At 34.9% G+C, this 22,061-nt stretch overlaps 1 protein-coding gene across 1 annotated transcript in view; it reads right to left on the bottom strand.

The window, feature by feature from the left end:
• The window catches only part of CSMD1 (CUB and Sushi multiple domains 1), a 3,127,153-nt gene that overhangs the window by 796,923 nt on the left and 2,308,169 nt on the right, over positions 1–22,061 (bottom strand). Inside the window, 1 exon segment of the mRNA XM_053711946.1 lies at positions 7,262–7,431. Within this exon segment, the coding sequence (XP_053567921.1) occupies positions 7,262–7,431 (170 nt within the window).

The following is a 22,061-nucleotide window of genomic DNA, read 5'->3' on the forward strand; positions in this document are numbered from 1 at the left end:
TATTATCCCATCTAAGTATTCTCATATGTATTTCTCCATCTAAACGATTATTAATCCTGTTGGGCACCACTGACCGATATGAAAATATATAAATGCGTGATATAATTGTGCAAATTTTCTCTGATAATGACTAAGGATTGGAGAGATAGTATATATCTGTAACCTTAAAAATACATTGACTTACTTGAACTTAACATTGTTGTATCATATGTCAATGGAGAGTAAAATTTCATGTTAATATATCCTACGGCGTTCACTAATTATAACTGCGCATGCGTGTGATGTCAGCAGTCATTTTCAATCTTACGGATACGCATGCGTGTGTCCTCTAAGTAGCGTAGCAATATTAGATTATTCATCTAATTTGTTTAGAGGGATTCAAATTATAAAATATGTGTTGTGAATATCATACAGTGCTGGGAAATTCGAAAGAAGCACCTCTAAATTGTTATGATGGCCGCTTGGATACATAACGGTATTAGATTACCATCTCACTACGGTTGTAGATTTTTTCACTCTTTGTTATCTGATAGTCCATATTTTTATTACGGAGTATATATTTTTTATCATAGTTAGTATAATGAAGATATCTATTTAATGGGCTAATAGTGAACATTTTGCCAATTGCTATTCTATATTAAAGAACATATATTGAAACTCGTCTCTAAGTGATTATAGTCGAGAGGCTCTTAAGGCTATAGGTAACTCCTAATTTGCAAGGGGAATGTTAATCACGTGATACGCTTCAGTTGCCATCAATAGATGTAGGTTGTCTAACCCTATCAGCATACTAATAGTAGATTATATGACCGTGTGGTGTCATGGCCCGTTTCAATGAATATATAGCAGTGTGTCTGGTGTATTAAAAAAATAAAGTTGATGTGAAATTAGTGTATATCCTAAATATCATATGTGATAATAGAATGTAATGTTATAATGACATCAACCCAGTCATAATAATATTAACTCTTAATAGAGACTTAAATAATCTCGAGTACCTACCCATGCTGAAATGTATAAAACATTACTGTCATGCCAGTGGATATTAGTGTCACAGAATAACAAAGGCATAGTCGATAAATAAGATTCCCATAAGTGTATATTGTAACAATAAATTGAACAGATATTTAAATCTGCATATATGTAGATACATAGTGTGTATACACATAGGATGTGTGTAATGCTACCAATGTGGAATATGTGTGTATGTGACAATAAAATGACTGGTGTTAGTATGGCTATATAATGGATTTAATATTAATATTGGAAATGTATAGTGAAAGAGAGTGTGAGATTGTGATCATATGTTGTATACTAAAGTAAATAGTGATATACTAATAATAGCCTGTAGTATCCTTGGTGTGGGTATGAGAAAGAGTGTATATAAAGTGGTGAGTGTGTTTAAAGGATGACAAGTGTGACAACTGAATGAGAGATGGGAAATAAAGTTGTGAGTGTGTTTAAAGGATGACAAGTGTGACAACTGAATGAGAGATGGGTATATAAAGTGGTGAGTGTGTTTAAAGGATGACAAGTATATAAAGTGGTGAGTGTGTTTAAAGGATGACAAGTCTATTCACAAGTGATATTCACAACACATATTTTATAATTTGAATCCCTCTAAACAAATTAGATGAATAATCTAATATTGCTACGCATGCGTATCCGTAAGATTGAAAATGACTGATGACATCACACGCATGCGCAGTTATAATTAGTGAACGCCGTAGGATATATTAACATGAAATTTTACTGTCCATCGACATATGATACAACAATGTTAAGTTCAAGTAAGTCAATGTGTTTTTAAGGTTACAGATATATACTATCTCTCCAATCCTTAGTCATTATCAGAGAAAATTTGCACAATTATATCACGCATTTATATATTTTCATATCGGTCAGTGGTGCCCAACAGGATTAATAATCGTTTAGATGGAGAAATACATATGAGAATACTTAGATGGGATAATAAATAAACAAATAAATACACTGGTATTGTTGATAAACATCATTTTATTACAATGTGATGATCTATAGTGTGATTTACATATGTCACTCAATATAGTAAATGCTGATAGGGGGCTCTCAAATGGGAATTGCCTTATGCCACTCCCCCTACAGGTGTGTCCATTTTTAGTTGATACATTGTTTGGTTATAAATAGCAAGTGTTTGAATTATATGTTGTAAGCCTGATGAAACAGCCTGTGTGCTGAGAAACACGTCGCTTGTTTTTACTTGTTTTTACTTGTTTTTACTAGTAAATCTAATACTTTATTAAAACACACTTGCTCTTGTGCATTTTGTGGACCAATCTTTTGGCCCAACTTTTGGACACCTGCTGACTGCTTCCTGTGGAAACCCTGTCTAAAGTCTGTTGGGTGACTACATTGATCCCATCCTGCTTGAATAGCATCACCGTAGATGCTTTACCAAATGTGAGTATATTACCTAAACACAGCAATATATCCTGGGCCCAAACTGTACTAGGCCATATAGGCACCTCTGTGTCTCTCTATATATCCACTACAGATTACTCCACTTTATCCTAGAGGTCGGTCTGCTGGGTGACTGTGATTGATCCCAGGCTGCATCTATTGCACTGATTGAAGTGCTCCCTGAATTGTGAGTTTGCATTGGCACGACTAGATCATATTTATTGTGTTGAACAAACAATATTGGGCCATGTGACGCATCTGTCTCTTTCTTGTTTTGTAGATCATCTCTATGGGATCCTGGCCGGGTTCTTCACAGATTGCTGCCTAAAGACTATCCTATATTAACTCACTCCTTAGAGGCTCTTTAATTGTATAATTTAAACTATTGGAATACTACCAACTGTCTATATTTTGTGTGTGATACATACTTTAATAATTGATTTATAATATCTGCTTAATTGATTCGTGATATATACACAACACTATACTAGGTTTGATATTTGATCACGTTTTAGGGCGCCCCCTATTTTTTAGAAATAAATCTTTTAAAGCCAGAATATGGTCTTTATAACTTATAGTAAGATCAGTGCATTTGGTACACAATGGCTTCTAAACATAATGAACAAGGAGTTTCCTCTATGTCAGACATGTTTAACAGACTAGTAATGAGACCAGCAAGCTTGGAAAACACTTTAATTAATGTGAAAAAGCAGATTATAAAAAACGGTACTGTGCCTTTAAGGGAAAAAAACAAACACAAAAACTGCAAAACAGTGAAAAAAGCAGTTAACTCTATGAAATTTTTACAGTGTATATAATAGACTAAAATAGCATTGCAGCCACTTGCAAATGGATGATTAACCCCTCAGGTTCAAAAACGAAGCAAAAAAACGGTAAAAACCGTTAAAACAGTCACAAGCAAACTGCCACAGCTCTACTGTGGCTCCTACCTTCCCATAAAACGACTTTTGTAGGCACAAAAACCCTTTACAGAGGCCCAATATGTCAGGGGACTCCTTCAGAGAAGCTGGATGTCTCAGAATGTAAAAACAACTGCGCAATTAGAGCGCGAAAATAGGCCCCTCCCACCATGCACTCAAAGTCAGAGGGCCTTAAAAAACTATTCCTAGGAGTAAAATAACAGCCATGTGGAAAACTAGGCCCCAAACAAAGATTTATCACCTCAGTAAAAAATGTTCTTTATATAAATGCAAACGTTTTACATACTAAGCCATAATAGAAAGTATTATGAAAATTACTTTTTACTGCAAGCATGATGCCAGTCATTTATTAAATCACTGCAATCAGGCTTACCTTAACTATATCAGGCACGGTCAGCATTTTCTAGTTCTTATCATCCTCTAGAAAATAATATACTGAACATACCTCAGGGCAGTTAATTCTGCAGGCCGTTCTCCCAGCAGAAGTTTCCTCATCCTCTTCAGTTATGTGTGAGAACAGCAGTGGACCTTATTTACAACCTGCTAAGATCATCAAAAACCTCAGGCAAATTCTTTTTCTAATTTCTGCCTGAGGTAAAAAATCAGTACAACGCCGGCACCATTTAAAAATAACAAACTTTTGATTGAAGATAAACTACACTAATTCACCACATCTCTCTAGCTACTTCCCTTGTCGAGAGCTGCAAGAGAATGACTGGAGGTGGCAGTTAGGGGAGGAGCTATATAGACAGCTCTGCTGTGGGTGATCCTCTTGCAGCTTCCTGTTGGGAAGGAGAATATCCCACAAGTAATGGATGAATCAGTGGACTGGATACACCTTACAAGAGAAAGAAGTGTTATAATAATAAATGTGGTGTCAAGAAGTGGGATGGAAAAGGGTAAGAGAGCTTTTGGGGGTAAAAGAGCTGTTGGAGGGGGGGTGTTGAGGAGGGGCCACTACACTACTCAAGTACCTTAAAACATAAAAAAAATATTTATTAATTTGTAATACCTTATCATTTGTTTTAGTGTGTATTTACTACTAACCTGACACTGCAGTAGACCAAGTAAGCTCTATGCATATTTTACACAGTATACCCCTTGCCACTAGGAAATGTAATGTAATAAGGAGAAAATCTCAAAACAAAGCGCACAGAGCTTATATTCTTTAATCCCCATGGATTCCTCCTTCACCTTTTACTCCAAGTATGTATATATCTCAGTAAAATAGATGGTTTTAGGCTTACCAGATTGAACCTCAATCATACGAGGTAAGAAGAATGCTCCAGGATAGCAATAGGTTGGTTTGACCGCGAAGGACCGGAACGTGCAAAGATCATTCTCCTACTGAGATCATATTCCCCCATGAGAAAGCATATCTAACCATTTGTGGATAAAGGGTGGTGATTTGCCTCTCCTGGAGCATTCATTTCATCAAAGAGGAATTATTCCAGCCGTCTAACCAGTGTCGGACAAAGGGTGGTGTTACTTGCCTATCCTGGAGCATTCTACTTACCTCATAAGATTGAGGTTCTATTTGGTAAGCCTAAAACCATCTGTCTTACTGAGGTATATTCATAAAATCTGTTTCCCTAAGAGTGTATTGGGATTGTCTCTACCTGTATCTTACCTCATTTTGATTTAGGTCAAAAAGTGTGAGTGTATATTTGTAAAGCTTTAATAAATGTCACTGTGATCTCACTGTATCACACTATGCAATTTTGTATTCTTTTTCTTTAAACTACACGTGTAAAGGGCAAAGACCATCCTCTTACTAAGATCATCTTCCCCGCCATGAGAAAATATATCTGACCACTGGTGGATAAAGGGTGGTGCCGTAACTCTCCTGGAGCATTAATTTTAACAAAGAGGAATTATTCCAGCCGTTCAAAAGGGGACAAACGAAGGGTGGTGTTACTTGCCTATCCTGGAGCATTCTTCTTACCTCATATGATTGACCACCCTTTATCCACCAGTGGTCAGATATATTTTCTCATGGGGGGGAAGATACTGTTACTGCTAGTTAAAAAAACAACAACCGGAGAGAGACGGTTAGGTCCTTAACCCCCCCTAATGTTTCACAAAGAGCTTTTTCAAAAATGGGTGGGCCAACTCTACTGTGGATTTTTATAGGCCAAATTCAGAAATATGTCACAGCATATACAATATGTGATAGGTGAGGTGTAATGCCGTTTTCGATAGGTCCGTTTGGGGGGCACGGCTGACCAATCGAGTTGTGGAAAGTGTGACGTAACTCACCTAGAAATCTAGAAATCAGACCGAAACTAAAATAATACTACTGCCTTTAACATATAGTATCGTGATCATATAGTGTGAGCATAATGGATTCAAAGTATAACTGTGTATTGAGATTCGGACTTGTAATTACGATAACTTCATGTTCGATTTGGGACATAATATAGCTAATATCATAACTTTTGCACAGTATGACCATAAATTTATTAAACATCTCCAAATGGAAAACAAATTATAGTTGTCCTTTATGCGGTGCATATAGTATATTATTATGCTACAGATGTAAATAGGGGAATTAATTTAATCATAAGTATCTTGGTTTAGTAAAAAATATGTGTGCAACCCAAATCGGGTATTCCATATATTCCGAGATAACGTAGATACAAATTATAGTTGTCCTTTATGTGGTGCATATAGTATATTATTATGTTACAGATGTAAATAGGGGAATTAATTTAATCATAAGTATCTTGGTTTAGTAAAAAATATGTGTGCAACCCAAATATTCAGAGATACCGTAGTACAATATTGTACTCAGTTGCTGAGAAACCCTAGGTAAGCATGTTTAGTATACAAGTCTAAGCTGTGAGATTTAATATCTCACTCACTGAAACAGAAATGTTGGGACTGGAGCATAAGGATCATGATTCCCCAGGCTCCTAAAATAAAAACATAGAGAATAGCTGTATACCCTAGGATATCTAAACAATTTAAATTCGAATGTCACATTAAAATTTTTAAAACACAATTGTAGACTAGAAACACTATTTTGAATGTCATATTCGAATCGAATATCACATTCAAATTGAATGTCACATTTGAATTCGAATATTACATTTATAAAACACATTATTAGACAAGAAATACTATTTCGAATTCGAATGTCACATTCGAATAAAATATCACATTTAAAACACAGTATTAGACTAGAAATACTATTTCAATTCGAATATGACATTCAAATTCGAATGTAGCATTCAAATTCGAATATTACATTTATTGAACACAGTTGTAGACTAGAAATACTATTTCAAATTTGAATGTCACATTCGAATTCGAATGTCCCATTCAAATTCGAATATTACATTTCGAAATTGAATGAATACATAGCTAAACATTCTATTATTCGAACGAATATTTTCGAATTTTATTGAAAAATTTGAAAACGAAAATTCGAAAATAGAATGTTAGAATGTTATATAAACATTTTAAATTCGTTTCGAACGAATGAATGTATCAAAATTCGTTTTAAATTTCGAATTTTTAGAAACATTCGCCCATCCCTAGTGGCAGGTGTTGCCTCTCTAGCACTAAATGTGGGTGTACAGGTTACCTGGCTGGTTACATTGTCCCCCCACTCAATTAATAGGGGTTTTAGTACAGTCAAAGGGAAATTTGCTTTATATTAAGAATAAAACAAAGGATTTTGTTTGCATCAAATGATTATAAAATTGCCTTTGATGTAAAATATCCCTCCACACATCATTAAATTAAAATCAAGATTTTCATAGCCTCAAATATTAATATAGCTTGCAGCAACTGTCCCTTAAAACGAAAATATTTTGATAATTTTTACATATTAATTCATAAAATAATTAAACATTTAATCTTTTTAAAATCATTACCTTTAGAACATCTCCATCGTGTAGCTGAAAAGTGGTTGCTTTTAGTTGGATTCCTTTTCCAGGCTGTGTCTCAATTCTGTAAATGCATTCATGGTTGTTTTCATAGTTTGATGGAAAATTCGGAGACAGCAATGTTCCTTCATTCCCAGTTACAGTCGCTCCACATTCAGCTGAAGACAAGGGGTATATAAATGATTAAAAAATAATGTGAATCCTCATTGCACTTAGTAAGTAAAAATATATATTATCAAGCATAATGTCAATAAAATTACACACAGCAAAATAATTTCAATCTGTTATTCATGCTAATATGTATGTATGTAAATCAAAATGGTATAATAAGTACAATACTAAGGGGTAGAGGCAAAAAATTGAGCAACAGAAGATTTATCTTAGCTGATCCTATTTAGTTATGAACCTGAATTGCAACGCAGTCCCAAAATGCAAGCACCATGTATATCTGACTCTGAACTAATAGCCTGCCCAGCTTAATTATAAAACTTGTCACCTAACACCAAAGGGACCCTCAACACAAAGCAATGTGTCCTATATAAGCATCTCACAATAAAATATGCATCTTACACCCAATAACCCACTGACATCTAGGCATTCCCTTACATCTAAAGATACTACCAACAGTTAAAGGACCCCTAAACAAAGAAAAGTCGTAACAACAAACCTCCAAAATTCTATAGGCAACAGGGTCCCTTGTGGTAATCTTCCTTACATGAATCTAATCTTTGATTATTTCTTATCTATTTTTTATTTAAAGAAGTCAAAATTTTAGGAATGATAGTGGCTCCTATAGAAATATTACTATTACTTTGGAGCTATTGTAATATAGTTGTTAGCGAATTAATTGCCTAAGAATTTTGATCACACAAGCAACAATAGACAGCCATAGTTTTATTTTAATGCAGAGATTCTACCATTAGCAAATGTGGCAAGCATAGGCTTTATCTTCAATTTTGTTGAGAGCTAATTAATACTATAGGGCTCATGTGTTCATTTTTAATTGTATAGTTTAAGATTACATTATTATATTACATTCTCTAGAAATTAATCAAAGTGTTGGATACAAGAGTTATTTACAAGATGTGCTGTGTGTTAGCAGCAAATGCTTAAACATCATATCAAAAACATGAATTAAAAAAAAGGAACAGTGAGAATAATGTACATTATTCTCAACATATCATATCAATTATAACAAACCTTTAAATGTAAATTTGCTTATTTCAGTAAAGGTATGTTCTATTAGGAAGACAAACAGGAGAAAACGGATAGGTAAATGCTTTGGACTTTTGTTTAACAAATGAATGTTGCTACATGTTTCTTTATAGTTTATTAGAATGAGTGCTAATTATTCAATATTTGCTTTTTTTGTAAATTAAAGGGACAGTCAAGTCCACAAAAAACCTGTCATGATTCAAATAGGGCATGTAATTTTAAACAACTTTCCTATTTACTTTTATCACCAATTTTGATTTGTTCACTTGGTATTCTTGGTATTCTTAGTTTAAAAATAAACCTAGGAGGTTCATATGCTATTTTCTTAGACCTTGAAGACTGCCTATAATCTGAATGCATTTTGACCACTAGAGGGCATTAGTTCATGTGTTTCATATAGATAACATTGAGCTCATGCATGTGAAGTTACCCTGGAGTGAGCACTGATTGGCTAAAATGCAACTCTGTCAAAAGAACTGAAATAATGGGGCAGTCTGCAGATGCTTAGATACAAGGTAATCACAGATGTAAAACATGTATTAATATAACTGTGTTGGTTATGCTAAACTGGGGAATTGGTAATAAAGGTATTATCTATCTTTTAAAACAATAACAATTCTGGTGTTGACTGTCCCTTCAATGTTAACATTCCCTATATACCTTAAATACAGGTATAAAGGAATCACCTTTCAAGTGTAATATGTATATATTGCATCCAGATATTTTACAGACAGTCTGTGACAATTATTTTCAATTTTAATATTTAAATTTTAAAATAGCTTGAATGTTAATATTAGATACAAGTATAAGAATTTATTTTATTAAAACATTTAGATCTAGATAACAAGTGGCGCTGTTTTTTTCTCTCTCACCATCATGAAAACTCCCCTAGAGTTAAGCTTTTTGCACTAGTTGGGTTGTGTTCGTATTAAAAGTTTAAACAAATTTTGCACTAGTGTTAACCCGAAGAGCGCAAAAAAAACTAACTTACGGCTAGATTACGAGTTTTGCGTTATGAGAGGTATGGTGCACTGCTAACTTGCACGTTATTGTCACCACTCAGTTCCCTACAGTGCTGGTATTACAGGTTTACAAAAACCCGGCGTTATCAGGCAAAAAGTGAGCGTAGAGCAAAATTGAGCTCCTATACTGCACTCCAATACCAGCACTGCTGAAAACTGTGGTGAGCGGTTTTTATGTGCTTGTGCACTATTTCCCCATAGACATCAATGGGGAGAGCCGGCTGAAAAAAGTCTAACACCTACCAAAAAGCAGTGTAAAGCTCCGTAACACAGCCCTATTGATTCCTCTGGGGAAACAAAATTTATGTTTACACTTAACATGAACCCCGAGTCTAAACACCCCTAATCTTACACTTATTAACCCCTAATCTGCCACTCCTGACATAGCCGACACCTACATTATACATATTAACCCCTAATCTGCTGCTCCGGACATCACTGCCACTATAATAAACATATTAACCCCTAAACCTCCGCACTCCCACATCACAAACAATAGTTAAATATTATTAACCCCTAATCTGATGCCCCTAACATTGCTGCCACCTACCTACATTTATTAACCCCTAATCTGCCACCCCCAACGTTGCCGGCACTTTACTAAATTTATTAACCCCTAAACCTAAGTCTAACCCTAACCCTAACACCCCCTAACTTAAATATAATTAAAATAAATCTAAATAAAAATTACTATCATTACCTAAATAATTCCTATTTAAAACTAAATACATACCTATAAAATAAACCCTAAGCTAGCTACAATATAACTAATAGTTATTTTAACTAGGTTGAATAGTTAGTAAATAGTTATTAAATATTTACTAACTACCTAGCTAAAATAAATACAAATTTACCTGTAAAATAAAACCTAACCTGTCTTACACTAACACCTAACCTTACACTACAATTAAATAAATTACCTAAATTAAATACAATTACCTAAATTACAAAAAAAGCAAGCACTAAATTATACAAAATAAAAAAAGAAATGATCAGATATTTAAACTAATTATACTTAATCTAATAGCCCTATCAAAATAAAAAAGCCCCCCCCCAAAATAAAAAAACCCTAGCCTAAACTAAACTACGAATAGCCCTTAAAAGGGCCTTTTTCGGGGCAATGCCCCAAAGAAATCAACTCTTTTACTTGTAAAAAAAATGCAAACAACCCCCCAACAGTAAAACCCACCACCCACACAACCAACCCCCAAATAAAATTCTAACTAAAAAAAACCAAGCTCCCCATTGCCCTGAAAAGGGCATTTGGATGGGCATTGCCCTTAAAAGGGCATTTAGCTCTTTTTCAAGTGCCCAAACCCTAAGCTAAAAATAAAATCCACATAATAAACCCTAAAAAAAACACTAACCCCCGAAGATTCACTTACAGTTTTGAAGACCGGACATCCATCCTCAACAAAGCTGGGAGAAGTCTTCATCCAAGCGGCAAGAAGTCCTCAACGAAGCCAGGAGAAGTCTTCATCCAAGCTGGCAGAAGTGGTCCTCCAGACGGGCAGAAGTCTTCATCCAGACAGCATCTTGTATCTTATCCATCCGACGTGGAGCGGGTCCATCTTCAAGACATCCGGTGCGGAGCATCCTCTTCTTACGACGACTCTTCTGGAATGAAGGTTCCTTTAAGTGACTTCATCCAAGATGGCATCCCTTGAATTCCAATTGGCTGATAGAATTCTATCAGCCAATCGGAATTAAAGGTGAAAAAATCCTATTATAGGATTGAGCTTGCATTCTATTGGCTGTTCCAATCAGCCAATAGAATGTGAGCGCAATCCTATTGGCTGATTGGATCAGTCAATAGGATTGAAGCTCAATCCTATTGGCTAATTGCATCAGCCAATAGGATTTTTTCACCTTTAATTCCTAGTGGCTGATATTTTTAGTTAGGTTTTTTTTGGGGGGTTTGGTTGTGTGGGTGGTGGGTTTTACTGTTGGGGGGTTGTTTAATTTAGGCTATTAGATTAGGTGTAATTAGTTTAAATATCTGATAATTTCTTTTTTTATTTTGTGTAATTTAGTGTTTGTTTTTTGTAATTTAGGTAATTGTATTTAATTTAGGTATTTGTATTTAATTTAAGTAATTGATTTAATTGTAGTGTAAGGTTAGGTGTTAGTGTAAGACAGGTTAGGTTTTATTTTACAGGTAAATTTGTATTTATTTTATCTAGGTAGTTAGTAAATATTTAATAACTATTTAGTAACTATTCTACCTAGTTAAAATAAATACAAACTTGCCTGTGAAATAAAAATAAAACCTAAGCTAGCTACAATGTAACTTTTAGTTATATTGTAGCTAGCTTAGGGTTTATTTTACAGGTAAGTATTTAGTTTTAAATATGAATTATTTAGTTATTAATAGTAGGTTTTATTTAGATTTATTTTAATTATATTAAAGTTAGGGGTGTTAGGGTTAGATTTAGGCTTAGGTTTAAGGGTTAATATGTTTATTATAGTGGCGGTGATGTCCGGGTTAGGGGTTAATAAATGTAGGTAGGTGGCGGCGATGTCGGGAGTGGCAGATTAGGGGTTAATAATTTTATTTTAGTGTTTGCGATGCGGGAGGGCCTCGGTTTAGGGGTTAATAGGTAGTTTATGGGTGATAGTGTACTTTTTAACACTTTAGTTATGAGTTTTATGCTACAGCTTTGTAGCGTAAAACTCATAACTACTGACTTTAGATTGTTTTACGAATGTTACGGTATCGGCTGTACCGCTCACCTTTTGGTCTCCCAGAAAAAGCTTGTAATATGGATGCTACGGCAGTCCCATTGAAAAAAGACTTTACACAAATTGCGTAAGTTAAAGGGACAGTCTACACCAGAATTGTTATTGTTTTTAAAAGATAGATAATCCCTTTTTTTACCCATTCCCTAGCTTTGCATAACCAACACAGTTATATTTATATATTTTTTACCTCTGTGATTATCTTGTATGTTAAAATGCATTCTTAAGAGGTGGCCTTCAAGGTCTAAGAAATTAGCATATGAACCTCCTAGGTTAAGCTTTCAACTAAGAATACCAAGAGAACAAAGAAAAATTGGTGATAAAAGTAAATTGGAAAATTGTTAAAAATGACATGCCCTATCTGAATCATGCAAGTTTTTTTTGGACTAGACTGTCCCTTTAATTTACGTTACGGCCAAAAAAGTGTGCGGTACAGCTTTTTTGACAAGGCTCGTAATAGCAGCGGTAGTGAAAAAGCAGCGTTATAACCCATAACGCTGCTTTTTCACTCATAACGCAAAACTCAGAATCTAGCCGTTAATTTTCTTTGTGTGCGTGCATGTATTCCCCTAAAGAAATCAATGGAAAAAAAATTGTGGAAAAAGCCTAACACCCGCGATCATGCAAACTTTATTGCATTTTCAAATTCCCCATAGAAGTCAATGGAGAAAATCAAATTGTTGAAAAAAACCATCGCGTAAACAACATAGCATATTTGCATTAGCAAATCGGAAATATTTACAGTAAATACATAGTTAAAATCTTTATTAAAAATTAATATTGCATAAATATATTTCATCATATTTTCATCTACTTAATGACAAAGGGCTATAATACACTTATATATATGTTTATATATGTGTACATATATAAATGTTTTTATATGTGTATATATGACTGTAAATACATATATACACATATAAATACATTATTATATATGTACACATAAATAAACATATAGCAATAACACCCGAAATCTCATATCTTTGAGCCTGTTTAACTTTTGTGTGCAATATTTGTTTTTAAATCATTTTTATTAGACAATGCTAATATGAGTGTACTTTGTAATGTAATTTTGAAGTGTTTTGTGCAACTTTTTAGTTTCAGAAAAAAGTTAATCACAGCTCTGAGATTGTGGTAGGGATTAAAGCATAAATGGCGATTTGCTTCACTTGTGATATGAGCGCAATGAAAATGACTTGCAAAAAGATGATAACACTAGCGCAACCATTTGCATCTCACTTTTAATCTACCCCTTAAGTGGTAGCATGAAGGTCAAGGGGAACATTTGTTCAGAAATTTACCTTAAGTTGAAAATGCATTTATTTGTTTATGTAAAATGCTCCCTATTAGTTTGATAACATTCATAAAGGATTATTGTACTTTCAAATTTCTGTCATTCGTATCATAAAGCAGCAGTTACATTAAAAACATATTTGTTTCCCTCTGGTTGAATAATGTTAATCAAATGTTTTTTAAATTGACACAAAACTCCAAAATGATCTTTCGTAATTCAGATAGATCATGCAGTTTTAAACAACTTTCCAATGTATTTCTATTATCTAATTTTGCTTTGTTCTATTTGTATACTTTACTGTAAAGCATACTCAGGTAGGCTCAGAAGATGGGGGATAGTTGCTTGTTGGTGGCTGCACATATATACCTCTTCTCATTGGCTTACCAATGTGCTCAGATAGCTCCCAGTAGTGCATTGCTGCCCCTTCAATAAAGACTACCACGAGAATTAAGCAGCATTGATAATATAAGTAAATTGGATAGTTATTTAAAACGTATGCTTTATCTAAATCATGATAGAAATATGTTGGGTTTAATGTCCCTTTATATTTTAATTGAAACTGATACTGGTTTTGTAATTCTTACCTATCCTTACTGATATAGATGATTGTCTCTGCTTTACAGGTTTATTAATGAGAGGAACATAAATTAGGAAAAAAATAAAGGATGATTGCAACACCCCATGAGCTTCAATTATTAAGTGGGTAATTATTGTTAGAGCAGAGACTCAAGATAGTGTTATAATAAATTATATATTAGGCATTGATGAACTTGTTTAATCAATTATAGTAATAATAATAGTAATAATAATAGTAATAATAATACAAATAATAATAATAATAATGTGCATTCTGTGCATATAGCATATTCTTCATCACAAGTTCTCCTAATAGATATTATACTCATAATTTTATAATTTAGCAGAGAATAATGTCATCTTGAAAAAATATAAATGTAATAGTCTCTAAAAAATGTGGGTTTCATATTTAAAATATAGCAACCCTCCTTGTAATCCTTGTGATTTCCACAAAGCAGTCTCACAACCAGTCTTACTGCATTATAGGTGTGATTTCTGGCAGAAAGAGAACTGGCTTAGCAAAGACACATTCTGCTGCCTATTATCCTAAAGTGGTTTCTCAGAGATAAACAAGTAAATTGTGAATTCCTACAATGCCTATTTGAGGCTTGAGCTACATTCCTTTGGAACATCAAACAACTCTCATCATTTTAATCACGTATGTTGAATGAGCTGGTCATAAAAAGGGAAAGAACTGGCACTTGGTGCAATGTAGCTCAGTATTTGAATGGAGTGTTTCAGAATACTAGGCAAAGGGAATAATATATTGAATGCACATTGAGTGACTCAGTATTTGAATGGAGTGTTTCAGAATACTAGGCAAAGAGAATAATATATTGAATGCACATTGAGTGACTCAGATTTTCCACTAAAATAGTACATTTCCTATTACCCCACTATCACCTAGATTACAAGTTTTGTGTTTGCGTTTTAACGCTGAAAAAATGGTAATTTCAGCATTAAAACAGTACCGCAGCCATTACAAGTCTTGTCGGTATAGGTGTACCGCAAGCCTTTTAGCCTGTAACACATCGTCAGTCCTGCACTCATAAAAATTATGTTTTTTCATGGGACTTCCATAGTGCAGCCATTCCGAGTTTTGCGGTGAGGCTAAAAATCATGCGTTCCATATTATACCCACATCCACAAGATCCGTTTCGCAATCTGAGAGCAGTAGTTATGAGTTTACGCAACAAAACTGTTACATAAAACTCATAACTAAAGTGCTACAAAGTACACTAAACACCTATAAACTACCTATTAACCCCTAAACTGAGGCCCTCCTGCATTGCAAATACTATATTAAACTTATTGACCCCTAATCTGCCGCTCCCGACATTGCCGCCACTAATAAAATGTATTAACCCCTATTCCGTCGCTCCCCTACATTGTCACCACTAAAATAAAGTTATTAACCCCTAAACCGCCACCCTCCTGCATCGCAAACACTATTTAAATATTATTAACCCTTAATCTGCCGTCCGCCCACATCGCGCCTACTATACTAGAGTTATTAACCCCTATACCGCCACCACTATAATAAACCTATTAACCCCTAAACTGCAAGCCCCCACAACGAAATATACTAAATTAAACTATTAACCCCAAAACCGAAAGCCCCACACATCGCAATAAATTAATTTAAACTAGTAACCCCTAAACCTTATGCCCCCTAACTTTATATTAAAATTAGAATTTCCTATATTAAATTAAATCTTACCTGTCAAATTAAAAAAACTAAGTTTAAACTAAAAATTAAAGGGATACCGAACCCAATTTTTTTCTTTTTTGATTCAGATAGAGCATGCGATTTTAAGCAACTTTCTAATTTACTCCTATTATACATTTTTCTTCATTGTCTACCTATCTTTATTTGAAAAAGAAGGCATCTAAGCTTTTTCCTTGGTTCAGACTCTGGACAGCACTTTTTATTGGTGTATGAATTTATCCACCAATCAGCAAGGACAACCCAGGTTGTTCCCCAAAAATGGGCCGGCATCTAAACTTACATTCTTGCATTTCAAATAAAGATACCAAGAGAATAAAGAAAATTTGATAATAGGAGTAAATTAGAAAAGTTGCTTAAAATGTCATGCTCTATCTGAATCGCGAAAGAAAAAATTTGGGTTCAGTGTCCCTTTAAAGTAATATAACTATTAAACTAAAATTAAACTAACTACCAATTAAATGTACGTAGGGGATACTTGTAAAGCACGGATAATCACCGTAAGGGTCTCAAGGCACTTCTCATTTTATCGACCTCAGAAGGATGAAAGGTTGAGTGGACCTCACCAGGGATCGAACCTGCAACCCTCGGATTGCTACAGAGCTCAGCCATAGCATGCTGAGCTATCTGTCTGGAATTAAAGAAAACTAAAATACACATTAAAAATCCTAACACTACTATAAAAATTACAAAGTATCTAATTACAAAGAATAAAAAATACTGAATTACAAAAAATAACAAACACTAAATTATGAAAACTAGGATGAAAGCTACTGAAATTCTATTGGCTGATTTGAACAGCCAATAGAATTTCAGAAGCTCTCATCCTATTTGCTGTTTTGAACAGCCAATAGGATTTCAGTAGCTCTCATCCTATTGGCTGATTTGAATTTCCAAAATCAAATCAGCCAATAGGAATGCAAGGAACACCATTTTGAAATGACTCCCTTGCATTGAAGATTGAGTGTACAGCGGATGGACCCGCTCTGCGCCGCCTGGATGAAGATAGAAGATGCCGCCTGGATGAAGATGGAGCCGTCTGGATCAAGATGGAGCCGCCGGGATGAACATCCTTCAAGTGGGACTTCAGCAACTGTAAGTGGATCTTCGGGGGTTAGTGTTAGGATTTTTTAAACTTTTTTGGGTGGATTTTATTTTTAGTTTAGGGTTTGGGCTTTTCTTAAAAGAGCTAAATGCCATTTTCAAGCCAATGCAAAAGAGCTACATTGGGTAGATTAGGTTTTTTTTAGATTGTTTTTTTTTAGTGTGTGGGTTTGTGGGGGTGGGATTTTGTAATGTTAGTGGGTCTTTGTATTTTTTCTTTTGTCAGGCAAAAGAGTTGTTAAACTTACAGCAAGGCCCTACGAAAGGCTCTTTTAAGGGCTATTGGTAGTTTATTATAGACTAGGTTTTTTATTTTGGGGTGTTTTTTTTTTTTAAATGGGTATTAGAATATGAATAATTTTTATTTTTTGTAATGCTTTTTTCATTTTGGGGTGAGTTTTTCTTTTTAGAATAGCCATTTGTTTTTTTTTAATGGGCAGCAAAAGAGCTGAATGCCCTTTTAAGGGCAATGTCCATACAAATGCCCTTTTCAGGGCACTGGGTAGATTGGGTTTTACTTTATTTTTATTTTGTGGGTTTGGGGGATGGGGGTTTGTATACTGTTAGGGGGTGTTGTTTTTTCTTTTGTAGAAAAAGAGCTGATATCTTTAGGGCAAAGCCCTACAAGAGGCCCTTTTAAGGGCCCACAAAAGGCCATTTTAAGGGCCCTTGGTAGTTTATTATAGATTAGGATTTTTATTTTGGGGTGGGTTATTTTCTTTTTTTTTTAAAGGGTATTAGAATAGGAATAATTTTTATTGTTTTGGATAATTTTGTTTGTTATTTTTTGTAATGGAAGGTTTTTTTTATTTTTTGTAATTTTTGTGTTTTTTAATTTTTTTAATGTTAGGTTTCAGTGTAAGGCAGCTTAGGTTTTATTTCCCAGGTACATTTGTATTTATTTTAACTAGGTAGTTAGTCAATAGTTATTAACTATTTACTAACTAATCTACCTAGTTAAAATAAATAAAAACTTACCTGTGAAATAAAAATAAAACCTAAGCTAGTTACTATTAGTTATATTGTAGCTAGCTTAGGTTTTATTTCACATGTAAGTTTGTATTTTGTTTTAAATTATTTAGGTATTATTTAGTTAATAATTGTAACTTTAATTTAGCTCTATTTTAATTATGTTAAAGTTAGGGGGTGTTAGGGTTACAGTTAGGGTTACGTTAGGGTTAGGTTAGGTTTTGGGGTTAATATAGTTTAATTTAGGTTGTTGTGATGTGGGGGGTCTGGCGGTTTAGGGGTTAATAGGTATATTTAGTGGAAGTGATGCCTGATGAAACAGTTTTACTGAGAAACGCCTTGCATTGTTTCTCCACTTGTCCAAGGTTTTATTTGGCACAAACATGAGTTGTGTATTTTACAATTTTTAAATAAATTTGTTTTTACTTTACCAACTCTAAGGGCTCCATGTACGACCGCTGCTTCCTACACCCTACGCCACCTCTTAGGTGGCGAAGCAAAATCACAGAGAGCACGCTCGCTCTCGGTGATTGACAGCCCCTTCAGTCGCGTGATTGGTCGCGCGATTGAAGGGGCGGCATTACACACTCCGATGAGTGTGTAATGATACATATGGGCAAGCGGATCAATAGCGAAGGCAGGCGGACAGCTTCGCGAGTTAAGAAGCTGTCCGCCCGCCATTTAGTATATGGCGCCCTAAGTGTCCATTATATCTTGGAGCTACGCTACTACCAGGGCATGAATCCCTGACCTTAATATCCTGCTTATACACCTCTTTGGTGTGTATTCCGGACCTGATGATCGCCTGCATTCTGGAGCTGTTCATGGGGCACTGATCAGCTAGCTGGACTGCTGTAGAAATCCAGCCTCTCTCTATGGGCATGATTGATTTTCTTTGTAACAAGTGAGTACCATGTGTATACCTCTTGTCTGAAGCTCTCAAGATTCCTCATTGATCTGCACCATTGGCGCCTCTATCTATTGTGTTTTTTTTAACTGATTGCTTTCCATTGTATGCTGTTAGAGAGCTGCCTCCTGGATTGTTCCTTCAATCACATATATACTCCTCCTGTCTCAAGGAATCTGAATCAAGCTGACAATATCTGGACTTTTGCCTGCATATATGTGTTGGTGGTAATATCTCAGTTATTGTATTTTGGAGATTATATCTCAGCAATTGTGTTTTTGAGACTTTATTCTCACATATTTCATTGCATCATTGCATTGTGCATTGCCTTTATTTACATATACTTAACCTGTTTAGATTGTTTTCTCTGTATTTATATTTCACTGTTCATCATCCTTAGCACCTCCTAGAGGATCTCAGGGAACATATGCTTATTTGTTTTCTATGATTTCTTCATTTATTGCTATGAAACATGCTGCAAACCTCCATAAATAAATATAACTGTTGTAGATATACTTACAGTAATTTTGTAGTTGTTCTTTAACAAAATATATATGAAATTAAATTGATTTTTCCTTACATTGACAATTAGCCACAGGTTAGAAAAATAGGGCCTCATAGACTTGTCAACTAAATATGGCAAAAGCATATTGCTGGTGTTACAACAGGCTACAAAGTGTTGTTCAATTTAGGGCTAGTTTCCATTGAGGTGGTAAAGTGTGGAAATTGGTGGTCGAAGTGAAGTGATATAGATTTTTGTTTTTGTACAGATTTATTTACCTCCTCATGCATAAAAAATTATCAGGTTTTAAGAATAATATTACCTATATTTTAATTTACAATGCAGCAATTTGGTAGTTGTTATAAGATAATTACACCCTGTTGCTTATTAACCCTAACCTGATGAAGAGTATGTTGCTTACAACCTTATAGTATAAACTTTAATTTGTAATTTACTTGGCGGCAAAAGACAACTTTTCTATTGCTATATAGATGATTTTTAACTTTGAAAAGTATTTTTTTTTTAAATATTTATATCTATTATTTGTAAAAGCATTGTTTCCATTTTGGTGTGAATTGAAAACAAAATAACGACTACAAGTTCCCTACATTAGTGAACATTTAAACAGGAACGAGTATTTGTGACGTTTGGGCTCCATGTACTAAGAGGCGGGCGGACAGCTTCTTAACTCGCGAAGCTGTCCGCCCGCCTCCGCTACACACGGGCAGCGGATCTATTGATCCGCTTGCCCGTATGTACCATTACACACTCAGCGGAGTGTGTAATGCCCGCCCCTTCAGTCGCGCGACCAATCACGCGACTGAAGGGGCTGTCAATCACCGAGAGCGAGCGAGCTCTCGGTGATTTTGCTTCGCCACCTAAGAGGTGGCGTAGGGTGTAGGAAGCAGCGGTCTAATGACCGCTGCTTCTTACATTGCGGGAAGCAGGCTCGCATATGCGAACCTGCCCCGCAAAGGCTCCGGAGCAGCTTTCGCTGCTTCGTACATGGAGCCCATGGGGTCATGAGTTTAATAATAAAGGCACAGGCACTTTGATAGACACTCTCATCAAAGAGTTTGGACTTACGATGTATGGAGGCATGTCACCTATAAAAAGGTGTGATATTGTTAAAAGGGTCTCCTAAAAAGATACACTATAGAAAGAATGCTTTAACAATAAATTGATTTAAATATTGAAAAAAAGATACTTGTCAAAGTTGAAGTGTTCATATAGTGATAAAAAAATGGTGCACAGTCTGCACATCCTTGCAACATAAAAGATGTATTCAGATTGTGTAACAGTGATGCGGATGTAAACAAATTACAATAGCAATATTTAAAAGCATGATTTTAATAGCACCAGTATAGTTAGTAACAATCACAACAGTGTGAGTGAGACTTTTTAATCAAATATAAAAAATGAAATATCAAAACAAGTCATTTGTAGATGTTGGTATCCTCAAGTGACTATAAAAGTGTGCTCATCATGCCAAGATACCTATAGTATTCATATGGTTTATGAGTGTTGAGGATTTATTCTGATGACAAAATGACAAAAGGTTAATGTCACACATGCAAATGAGTATTTGCATTGTACGATGAGCCCAGAGCTTACATGAATACAGCTTTTCTGTAACCCTAAGAGGTATGAATGGGCTATTGTATCATTAAGTTTTAGGAGATCTCCCAGTTTCTATTTCAGAAAGATGTACTTAAAGGGACAGTAAAGGTTCAGAATAATGTTATATAATTCTGCGCACAGTGCAGAATTATATAACATTATTTAAGCGGTAACTTCAAAAATGTAAAAGTATTTTCAGAATTTTCAGTGAACGTTGGTCTCCGCTCCAGGATCTACTGAGCAGGTCTTGAATATCCAAAGCATTTCACGGGCTTGCTGGTTAGTCACAGCACGCCCGGTCGCGCTATTGGAATAAATGTAACTCTCTCCCGCTCTGGTCTAGTAGCGGGAGCGAGCTACATTTATTCCAATATCGTGACCGGGCATGCTGTGACTAACCAGCAAGCCCGTAAAGCACTTTGGATATTCAAGACCCAATCAGTAGATCCTGGAGCGGAATCCAACGTTCACTGAAAATTCTGAAAATACTTTTACATTTTTGAAGTTACTGCTTAAGTAATGTTATATAATTCTGCACTGTGTGCAGAATTGTATAACATTATTCTGAATCTTTACTGTCCCTTTAACACATGAAAAATCATTTCCAGGAGCTTTTCTGATTAAATCTCTTTTGTGGCTGCAGGGTTTTAACAAACAAAATGACATAGCATTGGGATCACTCGAGAAACTTGGTGATCAGTTCAGTTGGAAATCAAAGTATTTTCAGGAGCAGAGGGCCAACAGATTGTAATTAAGGCCATATTATTTATATAATTAGCAATTCTTTGGTATGTTAACCCTTTTAACTGCCAAGCCATTTACACCCCTGTGCTGAGCTGTTTTGAAGTTTCTAGATGTTGCACACAATTAACCTTTACTGTAGATCGTTTTCAGTGAGAAAATAAAAAATATTAGGCCAGATTACGAGTACAGCATTAACATTTGCACATGAGTGATAAAGGGTTTATCGCAGGTGTTTAATCGCATCAGGTTTATCGATCATATTACAAATTGAAAGCAAACAAAACTGCTTGAGCGCAATTCAAGTTAACACTCATCGGGTTAGCTGATCCTCAGAGCTCTGGTTAATTGTTTCTTGAAACAAATGTTT

The sequence above is a fragment of the Bombina bombina genome, chromosome 4, assembly GCF_027579735.1.
Source record: "Bombina bombina isolate aBomBom1 chromosome 4, aBomBom1.pri, whole genome shotgun sequence".
Taxonomy (NCBI): Eukaryota; Metazoa; Chordata; class Amphibia; order Anura; family Bombinatoridae; genus Bombina; species Bombina bombina.